The sequence below is a fragment of the Camelina sativa genome, chromosome 9 (assembly GCF_030686135.1).
Source record: "Camelina sativa cultivar CO46 ecotype springtype chromosome 9, ASM3068613v1".
Classification (NCBI taxonomy): Eukaryota; Viridiplantae; Streptophyta; class Magnoliopsida; order Brassicales; family Brassicaceae; genus Camelina; species Camelina sativa.
Window position 1 is genome coordinate 7,013,423 of NC_141888.1, and position 20,116 is coordinate 7,033,538.

Below are 20,116 nucleotides of genomic sequence, written 5' to 3' on the forward strand. Positions count from 1 at the left end.
CAAATAGCAAATGGCTTTAATTAGTAGTTTAGCCTAATCTAATTTTCCAAAGCATACTGGTATGATTAGGATCGAAGAGTTTTCCTCATAGATATCATTGTTGGAAATTCAGGCAACAACCTATTTCCTTGTATGAACTCATTTTTGGAAATGCAGGTAACAACAATACTTGTATGATTAGGATCGAAGAGTTTAAGCTATGTTATGCTCATGTAGTTTGAATCTGAAGTACTTCAAAAGCCGACTAAATTTTTTCTATTAACTCAATAATACCAACTTTATTTTAATACATAAAGAACATGCATTTTGATCCAAAAAGGGGATAATACAAAAAAATGATAAGAAAGTACAAAGAGAAAGAACATACCTTTTTTGGATTCATGATCTAGATAAACAGTGATATATGCTTCGGAACCAAACCATCTTAAACCAAAACCTTCTTGTCCCTAAGATGTAAGGATCCATCTCAATTCACAAATATCCAAACCTTCTTTCCATGAAGCATCCACGTTGTATTTTTGTTTCCGATCAATAGAGACTATAGGAGGATACATTGAAAGAGAGGGTACCATTCGCTCATTGAAAGGAACCTAATTCTTTAGCATGAACGAGCTAGAATTCAAGAAGAGAGGGTACCATTCGCTCATTGAAAGGGTATCAATCTCTAGTGGTCCTTCTATCATAAATTCAAGAAGTGACAGTGGACCACACTATCATCATCCCCATCTCAATAATTATTTTTTGTCCCTGCTCCCTTGGCATATAATTTTTTATGGACTGTTTCCAACATATAAATTGTTTTTTTTTTTTTTTTTTTTTTTTTGGCACCTTTTGTTGAAGTTTTGTTGGAAAAATTTGTTTGTCCCTCTCTCGCCCTAGAGCTGGGCCTGCACACTATATACACCATTTATTTTGCTAATAGCAAACAAAGGGATAACAAAGACTCACATTTCAACACCAAACCTTTTCTACCATATCAAAAAATGGCCGGAACAGCAAGCCACTGGCGGAGAGAGGCCGTGTTTTTGACGACGATGCTGGCGATAGAAACCACTGGCATCGGAATAAGCACACTGTTTAAAGTAGCAACTTCAAAGGGACTCAACATTTACCCTTTCATCGGCTATTCTTATATTCTTGGTTCTCTTCTCCTTCTTCCTTCTCTATTTTTCACCAACAGGTTTCTTCTAATAACCTTAATCTTTATCTAAGACCATTTATAACCGTTCTTTTTTAAAGATTTGTATGCATATTTCTTTTTTCTGCCTTTTTTTTTACAGGTCAAGAACACTTCCTCCACTAAGTCTCTCAATACTCTGTAAGATTGGACTTCAGGGATTTCTAGGGTAATTTCCAAATAATACATTCCTTCTTCCAGTACGTAATAAAAATTATCATTATTATAGTGTTGCTAATATATGAATTTTCGCTGGAAATATATACAAAAAGATCAATATATGTGATTACAGGATACGTAGGCATAAAATACAGCAACCCAACCTTAGGTTCCGCCATGGGCAATATCAGTCCTGCTCTTACCTTCATCCTCGCCGTTATCTTCAGGTTTGCATTTTTTTTTAAATTAATTTATTGTTTTTTTTTTTTTTTTTGTAGATTTCAGATTAATGCAGATTTATTCTAACCATTTAAGATATATAAAAAAAAAATTCAAAAATTCTTATAGATAGCACATAAATACGTTTTATTTACAAATTTAGCAAATAATCTCTAAAGTTCTAAAAATAACATTGTTTCAAAATTAAATGCTAAACTTTAAATACTGAAACATTTTCTCTAGAAACAATAGATGACCCAAACTTAAAAAAAAAAATTCTAAAATATAGGTTAAATTTTACAATTGTATCAATTAGTGCTATTTTGTAAATTCGTGGAGTGTGTTATATATAATTGTCTATGAAACTTGTTTTAATATTATTTTAAGATAATTCTCTTTAAGATATACTAATAGTAATATCCTACACATTTATATGTGAAACGACCGCACCCGAATTTTCATTACTCGTACATGACACACGGGAAACAATCACAATGAAATCCCATAATTCTGACGAGACAACCAGCTTAGAAATCGTTTTTTACAAAAACTTTCATAATTAGATTGTTACGAGCAGAACGAACTGGGGTACAGGCTACGTCCAACTAACCCATACTTCGCATCAAAACACAGTCATACGAAGGTACTTCGGGTCCACAAGCACCTTACATTAGACTTCAATCACCCCTATCAGACTCTTTTGATGTCCGACTGGACAAGTCACTTGTCTCCACTTCCTGGAACAAGTTCACTCACTCATGTATCCCAAATATCACCTCATCTTGGTACATAGTCGCAAAAAAATCGATTCCTAAGCGACCAAGTAACAAAACAGATAGGCTGGAGTACTCCTTTCAATTCCAGCCACGTACTCCGCCTCACCAACAATCTGCTTTCGACCCACACTGGCCATACCACAGTCCAATAACCACGACTACGATTCACCCATAAGACTTCCACTCAACCGCTTAAGCATTTCCGATAATTCTTGTCGGAAACCAAGCTAACACAACACACTCTACAAGAGCTAGCCGTTGAGGTCGAGCGACACCACCACCTTGTGTCGGTCGACATCCCCGCTAGGCATCACCAACCTTTGCTCTGGAGTTGATCGAAACCTCCACCTGGTATCGATCGTCACAAATCGCGAACCACTCTCGAACAACATTGATAATGTCGATCGACACCCTCCTGGTGTTAGTCGACGCCCTCGACTTCACCTCTGTCAATTTTCCAAGTGTGCAACCACAACCTAGGCTCCTCCTTCTGCCCCTCTTGGCCCCAAAACTCTAATCCTTTTCCAACATCGATTCTCTAATTGATTATAGACCAAAACAACACACTCACCAGGACAAGGAGCTACCTTGACTCTCCACACTCTCCCACTCAAGGATCCAAACGTCGAGACACCATGTTAACACCATCCCTCTTGTCTCTCTCTCTCCCGTGAGCCTCTTTCTCCATCGTCCTCCACCAAGAGGCCGAGCCTCCTCTACATCTGTCCCCAAACGCAGACGACGCTGCTCCCTTTTCTTCTCCACTCATGTCCCATCCCTAAGACCAAAGCACGCATTTTCTCTCTTCTCTCTAAGGCAGAAACTGGCTGGGGAAGAGAATCCATAAAACAATTAGGGTATCTCATTTTATAAGGAAAGTTTAGGATTTCTCAAAAACGCTTAAACCACATAAAACGAAGAAAACCAAACCGACTAACCTGAAACGTTGCTACCCTTTGGTGTCGCTCGACACAAAGCACGCAAACTTTTCCAGGTTACGGGTGTTACAATATGATATAAAATATTAACTCATTTGATGAAATACATGTCTATATTAAAAAAAGTAAAATTATAAAAAATAATACAAAATAAGTTTTTTTTCTAAATTTAGTAAATCATCTCTAATATTTTTAAAATAGCACCATGTTTCAAACTTAAACTTTCAAAATTAAACCCTAAATCTAAACACTATCTTCTAAAAACTATATCTTAAATATAAAATAAGCAACCCAAACCTAAAAATTATATTTGAAAATAAATTTTAAATATTATAATTATAATTTTGTCAATTAGTGCTATTTTTTAAAAAATATTGGAGCGTGCATGTGATATAATATTCTAAAAAGAAAATTTATTAGTTTTATTTTAGAGTATATCTTTTAAACAAGTTACAAAAGTAATAAATCATAAATGAAACATCACGTATACCTAACATGAATAAAACTGCGTAAAACTTTTATTTGATACATTATATCCTTTCGTAAAAAAAACAGTTATTTATGATATAAAAAGTTCCGTATCCGTATAGTTAAATTAAATCAATAAAATGGTTGAAGGTTGCTTTGACTTACTACAAAATTTGTTTCAAGTAGTGAGGTTTTGCATTGCGATGTAATAAAATATAACACATACACATGATTCTTTTTGTTAACAACTTTATATTAAAAAATCGGATCAAATGAGGCAATTCGATAAAATATATAGTATTTTTAATTTGTTATATTTGGTGTTGCACGTAGACGTGTTTAAGTAGTTGGGTAGTCTACATAATGATTTTGGTAAATGTGTTTTTTTATTTTATTCTTATTTATATATTTCTTTCTACAATATATATACATGAAACGAATTCGAAAAACTCAAAAAAGGAGAAGTATTTTGCTTAGGACTCTTTTTTTCAATTAGAAGGTTTTCCTCTGGTGAAAAAGCTGAAGTATATTGGGAAAATTTTTTTTTCGCCGGATTTGATCGTATCTTTCCTGTTTTTTTGTAAATATTTACTAAATCTTTGAAGATTACACGACAAGTTCAACCTAGTTCTTCAGCAAACCAACACCGTCAGAAAATATTCCTCCGGCTTACACTCAAAATCTAGAGTTGATTATATGTGAAACACCTATGGAATACGCCTTAGACAAAAGCTTTGCAAGAGATGTCGCTTGATGATGATCAGCCGATTGTTCTACAAGATCTCCCTCAGTTTAGTTCTTGCGTTCGAAACGAGCATAGTATCATAGGGAAACTTCTTTGTCCAGAAAATCAGAAGATGTCCAGTCTGATTCATGAAATGCCACGGATGTGGCGAGTCTACAACCGAGCCAGGGGTATTGCTCTGCCCAATGATAGGTTCCAGATCATATTTGACTCTGAGTCAGATCTCTCCACGGTACTTGACACTGGAGTCTGGACTTTTAACGACTGGAGTGTCACCTTGGAGCGATGGGTGGAAAAGCCACCAGAAGACTATTTGAAGGTTTTACCGATATGGATCAGACTAAGAAACATCCCGGTGAACTATCTTACCGCGGATACCATCAAGGAAATTGCAGGGCAGATCGGTCGTGTCACACATGTGGCTTTTGACCCACTAAAACCTTTGAGTAAAGGATACGTCAGGGTTCGTATCTTGTTTGATGTGAGTAGACCATTGAAGAATTCTCGAGAGCTTCAACTACCATCCGGAGAAACGGTTGCTATTGGAATTGAATATGAAAGGATCCGACGTCGATGCTATCAGTGTCAGAGACTTACGCATGATAAGGAGAGATGTCCGTTTAATCCTGTGAACCGGCAAGTGCTTGCTACGGGAGGGATTAAAGGTGCAGCTCTGGTCCCAAGTCGGCTTATCCCGAAGATCAGCAATGATGATCTCCTGTTTGGCGTCCTCACGGACGCGGATGTGGGTATTGATCCAACTACAAGCAAACCAAAAATAGCTAAACCTGTATTGGATGAGATGAGGCAATATCTTTCGGTTGCTGATCCTCAGCTGAAGAAGGTTCATATTGAGAGAGTACGCCAATCTGTGTGGAATTTGGAGGGTGATACGGATGGTCAACAACGACTCCTTCGTCTGGAGGCACCACTGACTTTTACCACGAATGTGGATAAGGGGAAGGGCTTGGTCTTTAACTTTGAAGGGGTGCGACCTGATGCAAACTCTGGAGAAGCACATTCAGCCCCGGTTTTGAGAACTGAGAGTGCTCTAGACCGATTAGCTTTTCCAAGCAACTCCTCTGCTATGTCGTTTGCTACAACTTCAGCGGTAGGCTTGAGATCTACGGAGGTGAGAGATAACTTCTCTACTGGTACTATCGGACCCAAGCCTAAGCAAGTGAAGAAACATCGCCACCCAAACAAGTGGATACGTAAGGCTCAAGCTATCCAGAATACAAAGGTGTCTGCATCAGATAATGAGGAGACACTTTTGTCAAAACGAAAAGCTGCAGATGAGGCTTTGATATCATCCAAACAGGCCAAGCGTGGCAATGATACGGTGGTTCCCTCTGAGGAACCGCCGATGCAAGTATAAGTTTTATGAGCTGGAATTGTCATGGTTTGGGGGGCACGTTGACAATTCCAACTTTGCGGGAGATGAGGCGTACATATTTCCCGGATTTTCGGTTCCTCCTGGAGACAAAAAACTCCAGTTCGTACGTGATGAATTTACAGAAGTCGTTAGGTTATGAGAACTCGCATATAGTCGACCCAGTGGGCCTGAGTGGCGGTCTGGCTCTGTTTTGGAAATCGACTTATGGAGTGCAAGTTTTGAGGTCGAATACAAGGATAATTGACGTAGAGGTTAAGCTAGGATCAGTCAACTTTTTCATTTCTTGTGTGTATGGTGATCCGGTTTGTCAACAAAGGCAGCTAGTATGGGACAGTTTGATCTCCATCGGTACGACAAGAGATGATCCCTGGTTGGTTCTGGGGGACCTTAATGAAATGGTTGACAACACGGAGAAACTTGGAGGCCCAACACGGTCGGAATCGTCGTTCTATCCGTTCAGGAATATGATATCCGATTGCCGTTTGCGAGAGGTGCCTAGTATTGGCAACAAGTTCTCGTGGGCAGGGGAACGTAACAAGATGTGGATACAATGCTGCTTAGATAGAGCCTTGGGAAATGCTGCTTGGTTTCATCTTTTCCCACGCGGGCAAGTAGAATTTTTAGAGAGGATTGGCTCTGATCATCGTCCTCTGTTTCTGCGGTTCATAGGTGGCAATGATACTCATAGAGGCCGATTTATGTTCCAAAAGCGATGGACGTCTAAACCGGAGTTTGCTCAGATAGTGAGGAATGGCTGGTCTAAAGATGATGAGCGAGGACCACAATCTGTGTTAGACCGGATTGCGACTTGCAGGAAAACTATTTCGACATGGAAAAAATCAACACAGCAAAATTCTAAAGAGAACATTGCATCCTCTCGCCTGCAACTCGATACAGAGAGTACTAAAGCACAACCAGATCTTCACCTAATGAAGAATCTACGGTGGGAACTAGCTGAAGCATTCAGAGCAGAGGGGCTATTCTGGAAACAACAAAGTCGTAAAAATGGATGCAGGAGGGTGATCGTAACACTCGATTCTTTCACGGAAGTGTACAACGCCGTAGAGTCCAAAACAGAATCCTTTCTCTCTTAGATCAAGATGGTGTGGAGCATTTTACAGAAGGATCTAAGGGTGAGATCGCGGTGTCATATTTTCGTGATATGTTCTCTACTTCGAACCCTGAGATGATATCGGAGGCTCTTGAAGGCATGAACCCTTGAGTTACGGAGCAGATGAATAATGAGTTGATCAAACCACCTTCGAGTGAGGAGATCAAAACTGCAGCCTTTAGCATTCAGGGAGATAAAACACCGGGGGCAGATGGTATGACATGGAGGTTTTATCAGGAGTATTGGGATATTGTTGGCCCTCAAGTGATTGAAGAGGTCAAACAGTTTTCTGAATCTGGCTCTCTCTTATCGGAGTGGAACTATACCCAGATTTGTCTCATCCCAAAAAAGCCAACACCAGAGAAAATGACTGATTTGAGGCCCATCAGCTTATGCTCGGTGTTATACAAGATAGCCTCCAAAGTATTATGTGCGCGACTCAAGCGTTTTCTTCCCACGATTGTATCGGATACTCAAGGTGCATTTGTCTCAGGGAGATTGATATCAGACAATATTCTTATAGCTCATGAGATGATCCATGCCTTGCGAACCAATCCACAATGTGATGAAGACTTTATGGCGATCAAGACTGATATGTCTAAGGCTTACGATAGTGTAGAATGGAAGTTCCTCGAGGAGCTATTAATCAGATTAGGGTTCCATATCAAGTGGGTCCAATGGATTATGAGCTGTGTAACCTCGGTCACATACTCAGTCCTGTTGAATGGTTCATCATATGGCTACATTAAACCCGAACGTGGAATCCGTCAGGGGGATCCGCTTTCACCATTCCTCTTCATCCTCTGTGCTGAGGCGTTGGTCCACATCATGAACAGAGCAGAGATGGAAGGTCGTGTCACAGGAATGAAACTATCCTCTTCCTGTCCTTCGATCCAACATCTTCTTTTTGCTGATGACAGCTTATTCTTATGCCAAGCTAATCTTCGAGAATGCTCTGAATTTTTGAAATGTCTCAAGTTATATGGGGATGCTTCAGGACAAGTTATTAACTTTCAAAAATTGGCTATTACATTTGGCAAAAAGATGGATCCTTATATGCGTCACTTGCTTCGATTATTTACCGGTATTGAGCAGGAGGGTGGTACCGGCAAATACTTGGGACTGCCGGAGTGTTTCAGTGGATCAAAACGAGACCTGCTGCAGTTCATAAGTGATAGCCTCAAATCTCGACTAAGTGGTTGGTATGAAAAAGAACTTTCCTTGGGGGGCAAGGAAGTTTTGCTTAAGTCCGTGGCTATGGCGCTTCCAGTCTATGCCATGTCATGTTTTCGGTTAACGAAGCACCAATGTAGACAGCTCACAAGTGCGATGTGTTAATCTTGGTGGAATGCAAGTGAGGATAAACATAAAATGCATTGGGTGTCTTGGGAGAAAGTGTGTCAATCGAAGGAAAATGAGGGTTGGGGTTTCGAGATATTGGCCGGTTTAACCAGGCTTTGCTAGCCAAACAAGGTTGGAGGCTCCTTGACTCTCCTACTTCTTTGGTAGCTCGAGTTTATAAAGCAAAATATTTTGCAACGGTACCTTTCCTTAAAGCAAGAATTGGATATCGGCCATCGTATGCTTGGCGGAGTATTATGTTTGGTCGTGAGCTCTTAGAGAGAGGTGTCATGAAATCTATTGGCAATGGGCAGGATACTAGGGTGTGGCTCGATAAATGGATATTTGATGAGATGCCACGACGACCTTGTAACAGGGAGCTACGGATTGACTTGAACCTCAATGTCTCGGCTCTCATTACTGAGGGTGGGGAGTGGAATACACAGACTCTTCATGATCTGTTCCCTCCCTGTGAGATAACACGGATTCGGTCGTTTCCTCCAGCGCAACATCTTCATGACCGACATGTCTGGGCATACACTCAAGACGGCCAGTATACGGTCAAAAGTGGTCATTGGCTGTTGTCTCGAGAGAATGATCTGTTGAACCCACTGTCCGCAGACATGAATACAGTTAACAAGGTTAAACAAAGGATATGGGAGGTTACAACTGAACCTAAAATCCGCCTTTTCCTGTGGAGAGCTCTGTCGCAAGCTCTGGCGGTTGCAGAGTGTATGCGAAGTCATGGACTCTCTATTAATCCTCTATGTCCGGTTTGTCAAGCTGCTGATGAGACAATCAACCATTTGTTATTTACTTGCCCTCTAGCGTGTGGAGTCTGGTCTGGAACTGGTCTTCCTACCCCGTCCCAAGGTTTCTCTACCTCGGTTGTGGACAATGTTTCCCTGGTCTTAAACTACATGCACAAACATAGCTCATTGAAAGTACCAGGCAAGCAATCCCCTGGCTTTTATGGGGGATTTGGAAGGCTCGTAATGCTATCATTTTTGCACAACGGGATCAGGACTCGCATATCATCGTAGCCATTGAGGAGGCGGATGAATGGTTGAAACAACAGGCGCTAATTTCTCAGGCTGCCGCTAGAGAAACTACCCGACATGCGCAACACATTCACCGTTGGATCCGTCTTCCGTTTGGTAAACTTAAGTGTAACATTCATGCAGCATGGGGCAAGGATTCTTGGTACTGTGGTGGAGCCTGGATACTGAGAGATCATACTGGAAATGTTGTGTATCATACGAGGGATGCTTTCCTTCCGAGAAGCAACATAATTTCTGCTGAGCTTAATTGTCTTCTTTAGTGTCTCCAGAGCCTTACCATCCTACATTGCACGTCTTGTGAAATCTGGACTGATTGTTCGCCGGTGGTGATGGCATTAGAATCTCCGGCAAAATGGCCAAAATATCGTTCTGACTTAGATAAAATTATTAATGCAATACAGGTGACAGGGGAGTTTATTATCAAGCTTTCTTCACCAAAAGCCAATTCATTGGCTAGGGCGATTGCATCTAGTGTTACTCGAGAGAGTCGACTTCCATCATACCTTGCTTTAGGTGGCCCTGCTTGGCTTCAGCATCAGATTGATCGTGAGCATTGAGGCATAGAACAGCCTTTTATATTTTTACTCTGTTTCTTACCTTGTTCTTTGGTGTTCAATTTTTGTTTTCTTTGTATTTGTACTTTCCCTCCTATGGGTTTTTTTTAATTCAATCAGCGTTAAAAAAAAAACAATATATATACATGTATTTAGGTTCGGCATCTCAAATGATATGAAGATAAGTTGGTTACTACTTCACTAGTGCATAATCTTGTGTTTCAAATCAAACATTGCCTAATGCCTAAACTGTTTATTTGATTGTAAACCTAAACTGTTTTCATTTTTAATGAAATATATACATTCTTAGCAAAAAAAAAAAAAATGTAACGTTGCCGTCTGCATGAATATAATAAATGTGTAATAACATTTTTACTAAAATATTTACATTCTCAAATCATTTACTTTGGAATAAAACGTAATCAATAACAATAAAAGTCAATTTTTTTGAATAAAGGATGGAAAAAATATCATTTAAAGAAAAGAGCTGTGTAGCCAAAGTGATGGGGACGATCTTGTCAGTGATGGGCGCACTTGTGGTGATTTTCTACCACGGTCCACGCATTTTTGTTGCATCTTCTCCGCCGTATGTAAACTTCCGTCAGCTTTCTCCACCGTTGTTTTCATCTTCAAACTCTGATTGGCTCATCGGAGGAGCTGTTCTAACCATACAAGTCATCTTCGTTTCTGTTTGTTACATTCTACAGGTACCACATTTTGATACCTATCTATATATAGTATAAATAATTTCTAAATTTATGTTTGAACCGAAGTCAATAAGAGAGAGGAAACAACTTATAAAAGATGTCGGCTTCATTCTTATCATATAGAGAATTGATATCATTCCAATGATTTTTCTATGTAACTATTTTGGACAGGCACACATAATGAGTGAATATCCAGCAGCATTCACAGTCTCCTTTCTTTACACTGTATGTGTTTCAGTCATTACCACAACGATTGGACTAGTAGTCGAAAGGAACAATCCAAGCGTTTGGATCCTTCAATTCGATATTACTTTGGTCACAATTGTAGCTGTGGTATGTTATATACATTTTCTATTTTTTTGTTTTAAAGAAAAAAAAGAATCAAAATACTTTCTTTTGCATTTTAACATAGTCTTCTTTATAAAATATTTCAGGCAACAATGACTTCGGTATCCTATGTGATTCATTCATGGATAATACAATACAAAGGACCTGTGTACCTTGCCATATTTAAACCTTTGTCTATTCTAATAGCAGTGGTTATGGGCGTGATTTTTCTCAACGATTCTCTCTATCTTGGATGGTATATGAATCATTAGTCTTCATACACATTATCTATTAGAAAGAACATCTACTCATCTTCGATTTTGTGTTTCATATTACAGTTTGCTTGGAGGAATTTTGATAACGTTAGGCTTTTACGCTGTAATGTGGGGCAAAGCAAACGAAGAGAAGGATCAGTTGTTATCATCTTCAGTAAAAGAGAAAATCCCTCTTCTACTGAACCGCAAGAACGACCAAGTTTAAAATAAGTCATATGTTTGTAGGTATGTTACATACCGTATGTAGAAGGATCTCTAAGATCCATAAGATAATATGAAGATATTGTGATGTTTATTTTATAGATACATAGCCGGAAAATGACACATGCACGCGGCCGTTGAATATATATGTTTGTGAAAAGTTTGTTTGTCCTGATGGTAAAAACAGTGTATAAATGACACAACACTGATTTTCTTCTTTTTCCATGTTTTTTTCTTTAGAAAATTTATAACAAGCCTAAAAAGAGTTTTCAGCTTAAGGCCCTATAATTCTTTGGGCCAACTCTGTATAGATATATAAAGATTTAATTCTATCTTAGTTTAGAAAACAATTTTACTATATAAAATTATGTAACTTAAAGCTTATGGGAGTCAATATATAATACTTGCAATTCTAAACAATCATCGATCTCTACATTGTATCAGAACATGTTTGTTCCCGAAATCTATTACAGTAGAACCTCTATAAATTAATATTCTTTAAATTAATATTTGCTATAAATTAATAAATTCTTCTGGTCCCAAGTTGGGCTGGTGTAAAAAATTACACATTTCGATAAAATAATATGATAATAATTTTTTTGGAAATCCTATGTAAAAATATGGTCCCATAAATATCATAAATTAATAATCAAATAAACTAAAATATATATATAAGAAAATCTAGTGAAATATAATTTTATTTTGTTTGTGTATTCTTGAATTTGTATACTTATTGGAGCTTATCTCTAATCTTTTTAGTTGATGTCTTCTCAAATAGCATCCAAAAATTGTGGAGAGACCTAGATATAATAATTTTTCTTTACATATAACTGGTTTTAAAGATACCGCAATATTTTCTTCGACTTCATCATTAACATGAAGGATAGTAGTAACAATTTCTTCTAAACTCTAAACTTCTGACATTGATCATTTCCACCTAGATACATAGTAAATAATCATCCTATTATGATAGGCAAGATTATAAATTAAGAAAATTTTTTAAAAATATGAATGATAACAAAAGTATTTTATTTTGTTATAGAAAATGAAAATGAACGAATCTCTTCATAAATTAATAAAATATTAATTTATCGATAGATTAATAATTATTAATTTATCGATAAATTAAAACTTCTATAAATTAAGTAAAATATAGTGGTCCCGACCTTATTAATTTATAGAAGTTTTACTGTACTTTATTTAAAGTATTGAGCTTTTTATTTTAGTTTATGTTAAGCCAAGTGCTTCCACAAGATAATGAATCTCTGAGACCTAGTTTTTTTGCTTGTCGTTGACAACAATGACATAGACCAGCGATAGCATTTGATGTTTGTTTGCTTGTCGATGCGAGTTGTCATGTTGTTGTATTGTTGCGAGTGATTGATCTTATATTTTTGTTAAAAAGTTGATTTTTTAAAAGTCTTTAAATTTCTGTTTATAAATTTTGAAAATTTAGAATATCTACACATCAATAACATAAACTATTTAAAATATATTAAGAATCTACTATGAAATATCTAATAAAAATAAAAAATACAATTAAATTTGAAGTTTCTTAAAATCTGAATTGATGGTCGCTACCTTTTAGTTGCTCAATGAGCAACAATTAAATGATCGTGGTTTATTCGCTAAATCTAAACCATGGAAGCTAAAAAGTGTAACGTCCGTGAACCGAGTTCCGGTTTTGGAGGTTGGTATTAAATAGTGGGTTTGTGAAATGAATGGTTGGTTTGTGATTTAATCAAGTGTTTGTATTGTGGTTTGGCATAGACGGTTTTATGGTAATATTGGGGTGTCGAGCGATACCAAAGGTGGTGTCGGTCGAAACCAGCATGTTTTTATGTGTTTGGGTTGTAGGAGAACGGCTGAAGTTAGGTTTGTATGAGGAAAGTTTGACGGAGGTGATGCCAAGGGCGTCGGTGTCGAATGACATTGGGAGGGTGTCGATCGACACTATGTGTGCTGGATTACAAGTGGTACGATGAGTAACGATTGACACTAGGTGGAGGTGTCGATCGACAATGGAGGAGTTGATGGTGCATCAGAGTATTTTTGGGGAAATGCTGTTCGTGGCTGGATGGAATCAAAATATTTCAGCCCACTTCTCGTGTTACTCGGTCGCTAAGGATGGTTGGTTATGCGACTCAATAACTAGATGATTTGGTGTTTGGTGTATTTGTGAGAGTTTTTGTAAGGAGCGATTTCTACGCCGGTTGTCTCGTTGAAATTATGTGGTTCCGGTGAGATCGTTTCCCATGTATCCTGTGCAAGGAATGAGTGTCCGAGTGCAGTCATTTCACAAAGGCAATAATTTTTTTGTATGAATTAAAGACAATATTTATCACAGGGTTGTTGTGTATAAATTAAGTATTGTCTACTCTTTGCTTCTATTTATCTGTTAACTCAATCATATACCAACTTTTTTTTTTAATACTACAAAGAAGATACATTTTGTTTCTCCCTTTCAATAATTAGTGTTAACCAAAAGTGGGATAATACGATAAATGATAACAAAGTACAAAGAAATAAGAGACTTGTTTAGCAATAAATTCCACCAAAATTGAAACAAGCGTTCGTCCGTGGTCGCAACCAACAAATCATGCTGGCTAGCAATCAGGCTAACCACCTTAAGCTACGGCATCCAGTCTCACACGCCCACTCCCCCCGCTCTCGGGTCGCAACCCTCGAGACATACTGGCTCACTGCCGAGCCGCGGCTCACAGCTACGGTATCCAGGAAGTCTCATAAATCCCGCTCTTGGGTCGTCACCCTAAAGCGCGCTCTCGGATCGTCATCCGAAGCAAACATACCACTCCCACTCTCTGGCCACAAAGTCCATCGAGCTATCGGTATCACATGAGTTGGGCCCACACAATCTTGAGCAAACAAGTCTGATGTCATCGAGTATCTCCCGACTAGATCTACCTCAACACTTTCCATTAATAGGCAAGCTTTAACTATTCATAAAACTTCTCATTTTTAGAAAATTTCCTTTTATAACGATATTCTATTTATGGAAACTTTCCATTTATAGCAACCTTCTATTTATGGAAACTTTCCATTTATAGAATTCCCGAGCTATTTCTCTTTTTCCCATGACAACAACAGTCAAACATAAAGAAAAAAAACTCATTTTTATTAATCTCAAAAATATCAAGATCGTTACAACCTCAACGGAAATACTTAATGAAAGAAAGAAACCAAAAGCTCAAACTAAGTGCCGGAATGGACACCCAGTCCTCCCTTCGGCTGCGCCGCAACCTCCATCATCTGCCTCCTCTAAGGACAGAAAGGCTTGATATGCCCCTCCTCCCCACAATGATAACACACTCGACGGTACTCCTGCGAGTCACCTCCCCTGGGACCGCTTGCCGACACGTGATCCGTGCTCCCGCCCCCATAGCATCCCTGGCCACCTTGGTTTGCCACTGTCGTCTCTTCCCGCTTCCTTTTACGCCTTATCTCCAACTGCCTACCCTTGCTTGGAATGCTCTGATCCAATGTCTCCTCTGAACGAGCCCTTGGACTGACCACCACTAACTGTGACCTCAAGTCATCCTCTATTCCAGCTGCAACCTCAACCAGTTCCCCCCTTGTAGCATAGCTCCTCACTCTGCACCGAGTCCTCAGATCATCCCGCAAAGCCAACAAGAACCTCCGCACCTGAGCCGACTCTGGCTCCCATGCCCGGCCTGCATACCCCACAAGCCGACTGAACTCTGCATCCAGCTCCCGCACAGTGCGGTCCCCCTGAGTCAACCCCAGGAACCGTGCATCCATGCGATCAAGAGCCTCCTGTGGAAAATACTTGGAGTTAAACTCCCTCACAAAGTCTCCCCAAGTCATATCCCGCTGCACCCTCCGTGCTGTCACCGACCTCCACCACACACGTGCATCTCCTGACAGGTAATGCACTGCCAAATCCACTCTATACTGGTCAGGACACCGAAGCGACTGGAAAATATCCTCCATCCGCTCCTTCCACTCATGAGCCACACTTGCATCCGTACCTCCCGAGAAAGACCCTGCTCCCACTCGGTGCAGCTGCTCCATCATCTGCACATACTGAGCGTCCACTACCTTGGCCCCCGGCTGCACACCTGCCTGCAAACCCGCCACATGCTGCACCGCTGGAACCTGCCCACCTACCACTGGCGGCACCACTGGAACCTGCCCACCAACCACTGGCGGCACTACTCGAACCTGACCACCAACCATTGGCGGCACTGCTCGAACCTGCCCACCAACCACTGGCGGCACTGCTGCTGGAAGCCGCGCCAAAACCTGAGCTAGCAAGTCCATCAAGTCATCCTCCCTGCCTGGAGCACCCTCTGCTGCAACCCTCACACCCGGGGCAACACCGTGACCGACACCGGGCCCATCCGCCCTACCGCCACCCAAACCAGCCTGGTCTCCAGACACACTAGGATGACCTTGTGACTCCGCTACCTCTTCACTGGCCATGCTCTGGTTCACACTCACACTAGCCTCGGGAACCTGACCTCACCCCCGACCATGACCACGACTAAGACCATGACCACGCCCGCGACCAACAACACCCTCTCTAGCCATCTGCACTACCCAGAACAGAAGGCTAAGCACACAATTCAAAACCGCACATAAAGTACACATCTTACCGTGAAATCTCATTGAAGGCTCGAAGAGGATGATACTAGGACTCCATACCACAAACAAATTGACTAACTATGCATATTCAATCTCTTCACACAACATTATGCATCAATCAACAGGAAAATAATTCCACCAATTAAATTCTTAAACCGCTCTAAACCATTCTCTTAACCATCCTAGAACCGTACGGGCTCTGATACCAAAATGAAATAACCCGACCTATATTTTTTTAAAAAAATTAAATACAATACATAATTAAGCATTCCATACTACTTAATTAAACCAACCAACAGTAAACCAACATCTAAATAACATGCACAGCGGACACATACCAATTATACAAAACCAATACAATAACATTTCTAATCATTCTATCCAGCAACCTAACATAACACTAACCAAGGTTACAACAACATAACCAATAAATCCAATAACACACAAACAAGACCCTAGATCATCATCCTCCTCATCGCCATGATTCCACGATCACACTTTGCCTTTACCTGCACACCACAAACAACAATTGAGATGCGTAAGTATTATCATAAATACTTAGTGAGGCCATCCTCCCATATACTAGGTTATACACACAAGCATATGAGACTCTCATGTTTAAGCACACAAACAAACACACAACAATACATCAAACCAGGAAAATCAGTCTCAGATGAGACTAGTGTCGACCGATGCCTCATCGGTGTCGATCGATGCTAGAAAAACTGGTGTCGACCGATGCTATACAGTGTCGACCGATGCCTCACGAAATGGTGTCGATCGATGCCTCTTCTGCAGACACGATCTGCGCGAACACGAACGTGGATCCCTCGTTCCAATTCATCTTGAAACCGTCTCAAACTCACCCAAACACCTCGAAAACCTCTGGTAAACACGAAAACAATGAACCCAAGCAAGCAAACCACACAAGCAACAAAGAAAACACCCAAAAAAAAGAGATCTCATGCTTAGATCAACCATGGTCAAGAACTCACCTCAAAAACATGAAGATTGGGTTTAGAAATCGATGGAATCAACACCTCCAGGAGCTTCTCGTTCGCTCCCAGCAACAAATCTTCCTTCTCCAGCCACAGATCCTTCCAAAAACGCCAAGAACAGACCCAGAAACTCACAGAACCACTCTCCAAAGCTTTCTCTCTTTTCTCACTTACCGGTGACAAACAAAACTCTCTCAACCCTTAATTCGTTGCTTAACACTTATAAATGCGATTTAGGGATTCTAACTGAACCAAACCGAAACAAACGGCAATTAAAACAAACCAGACCAAACCGAAATTCATGGTGTCGATCGATACACCAAGGGTGTCGATTGACACCCACACCAAAACTACAATATTTGGTTTGCGGATGTTACATAAGCACCCAAGCACATCATTTGAGAATTACAAACTCAGAATAAGCATAAGAGGACTAAGAGAAATTACAACTATCGTTCATCTCGTAACCGCAAACCTTCCCTTTCTACTAGAGTCTTCCTTTCCAGTTGACTCCCACTGATGTGTCACTTAACGCTCCGTTGACCCATCTGTTCATTTTTTCTTGCGATAATACGTCTCGTGAATCTTATCAAAACTCCCTCTCCGGATAAACAACTTGTCCTCAAGCGTGAACTGAGGAAATATCTAGACAAAGTCCTTCGATAACATCCATGAATCCTCTGAGTCTTGCTTATCAAACCAATGGACCAAAAACTCACGAGCTCCAGAGGTAGTAAAACGTACATCCACAATCTTCTCACGAAACAGAAACTCATCTTCAATCAATCAAGGTGGATCAGAGTTTTGTACCTTTTGACAATCCCCAATCACCACTTTCAGCTGAGAGCCGTGAAAAACGTTGTGAATCTTAGAGCTCAGAGGCAATTGCAAACGATACGCCACTGCACCAATACGCTCTAAAACTTGAAATGGTCCAAAAAACTTAGCTGCAAGCTTCTGGCATGAACGTTTGATCACCGTCATTTGACGATAGGGTTGTAGTTTGAGATACACCCAATCTCCCACCGAAAATACCACACACGTCTATGTCTATCCACATGTTTCTTCATCAAATCCTGAGTATGTTGGAGATTACTGCGGATGTGAGTCAACATAAGATCCCTTTCACGCAATTGAACCTCCAACTCACAATTATTTGTAGAACCTTTTTCAAAATTTATCAAGGAATGTGGATCTCTTCCGTAAACCAGCTTAAACGAAGTACTTTTGATGGCTATGTGATAAGCCGTGTTGTAAGAGTACTCTGCCCAAGCTAAAGATTTGAACCATGTCTGGGGATGACTTGAGGCAAAACAACGTAAATATGTCTCCAGGCAACGATTCATGACCTCCATATGACTGTTGGTTTGTGAATGATACGCTGTACTGAACTTCAGTTTAGTGCTTGCCAACCGAAACAACTCCTTCCAAACGCTTCCCACAAACACACTGTCTCTATCGGACACAATCAATTTTGGAAATACATAAAGCTTAACTACTTCAGACACAAACTTCTGAGCCACATCAATTGCTTTAAAAGGATGCTTCAACCCTAGAAATGTGCAGCTTAATTTAGTCAAGCGATCCACCACAACCAATACAACATTGATACCACCTGATGTTGGCAACACTTCTATGAAATCCTAAGAGACATCCTCCCATATTGCTGTTGGAATAGGTAGTGGTTGCAACAACCCTGCTGGAGCTAAAGTAGAATACTTGTGAGTTTGACAAGTAGAACATTCTGTGACATACTATTAGCATCTTTTTACATTCCTGCCCACTGAAACACTTTTTGAATCCGTTTGAGTGTTTTTAATATACCTACATGACCACCAATCTTGCTATCGTGAAACTCATAGAAGATCAGAGGAATAAACTTGGAGGACTTTGGAATCACTAACCGTCGTTTATACCATAGTTTCCCCTCCACAATATGATAGTGTGGTTGATCATTACCAGAGCTCATGTGCTTTATCGCAGACTGAATTGCCACATTAGAATCAATTTCTTTATAAAGATCTTGTAGTTGTATTGCCGCCGGAACCGTGAGAGCTGTTAATGAGGCTGACACCGGATGAGGAATCTGAGATAACCCATATGCCGCCTTATTTTCCATACCAGGTTTATAGAAAATAACCATATTAAAACCTAGAAGCTTAGTTAACCAGCGTTGATATTCCATGTTCACTTTTTTTTGCTCCAACAAAAACCTCAAGCTTCGTTGATCGGTGTGGACTTCAAAAATATTTTCCCAACAAATAGTGCTTCCACTTCAAAACCGCCACCATAATGGCCATAAACTCTCTCTCATATGCTAAGCTGGTTTGAGTTGTTCTCATGTCGTTAGCCCGTGAATGAAATAGGCCAATGGTCTCTTATTTTGAATAAGAACTGCTCCCACTCCTGTCTTAGAAGCATCAGTCTCCAAAATATTTTTTTTTATCGACATCGCACTCTTCATGTTGTTAGAAGCTTCTTGTGCAAATGAACTCCACTGAAAACTATTTTTCTTTAGTAACTCTGTCAGGTGTTTAGTGATGATTCCATAGTTTTTAATAAATTTTCTATAATATCCTGTAAGGCTTAATAATCCTCGTAGCTGTCTGATATTGTTAGGTACAAGCCATTGTAACATAGCCTCTGTTTTACTGTATTTGTAGCAACACCATCCTTGGAAATAATATGAACAAGATATTCAACACGGAATCCTCCAAACAAGCATTTCTTCTGATTTGCGAACAACACATTGTCCTATAATACTGCAGAAGAAACTTTCGCAGATATGGTTTGAACGCCTTGTTCATCAGCGCCTGAATTGTAGCTCGGGCATTAGTGAGGCCAAAAGGCATTACTAAAAACACGTAGTGGCCTTCCAAAGTGCGAAAAGCTGTTTTCACAATATCATCCTCTCTCATCAGTATCTGGTGATAGCCTGAACGCAAGTCGATCTTCGAAAAAGTTACAACACCATGTAACTCGTCTAACAACTAGTCTATAGTTGGAATGGGAAATTTTTCAGGTACAGTCACTCTAT

The 20,116-nt window shown here is 39.8% G+C and overlaps 1 protein-coding gene across 3 annotated transcripts; it reads left to right on the top strand.

Annotated features, from left to right (window-relative positions):
- The first annotated feature begins 760 nt into the window (after nt 1-760).
- Nucleotides 761-11,674, top strand: LOC104710654 (WAT1-related protein At3g28070-like). 3 transcript variants are annotated; one of them, XM_010427290.3, is made up of 7 exons: nt 761-1,180; nt 1,281-1,346; nt 1,450-1,563; nt 10,403-10,652; nt 10,824-10,985; nt 11,087-11,235; nt 11,318-11,674. In XM_010427290.3, the coding sequence occupies exons 1-7, from the start codon at nt 984-986 to the stop codon at nt 11,457-11,459; spliced, it is 1,080 nt and encodes a 359-aa protein (XP_010425592.2). In that variant the 5' UTR covers nt 761-983; the 3' UTR covers nt 11,460-11,674. The 3 variants fall into 3 exon arrangements, with proteins under 3 accessions (XP_010425592.2, XP_019085952.2, XP_019085951.2); XM_019230407.2 differs by having other exon boundaries at nt 799-1,180; nt 1,281-1,377; nt 1,470-1,563; XM_019230406.2 differs by having other exon boundaries at nt 799-1,180; nt 1,470-1,563.
- The last annotated feature ends 8,442 nt before the right edge of the window (nt 11,675-20,116 follow it).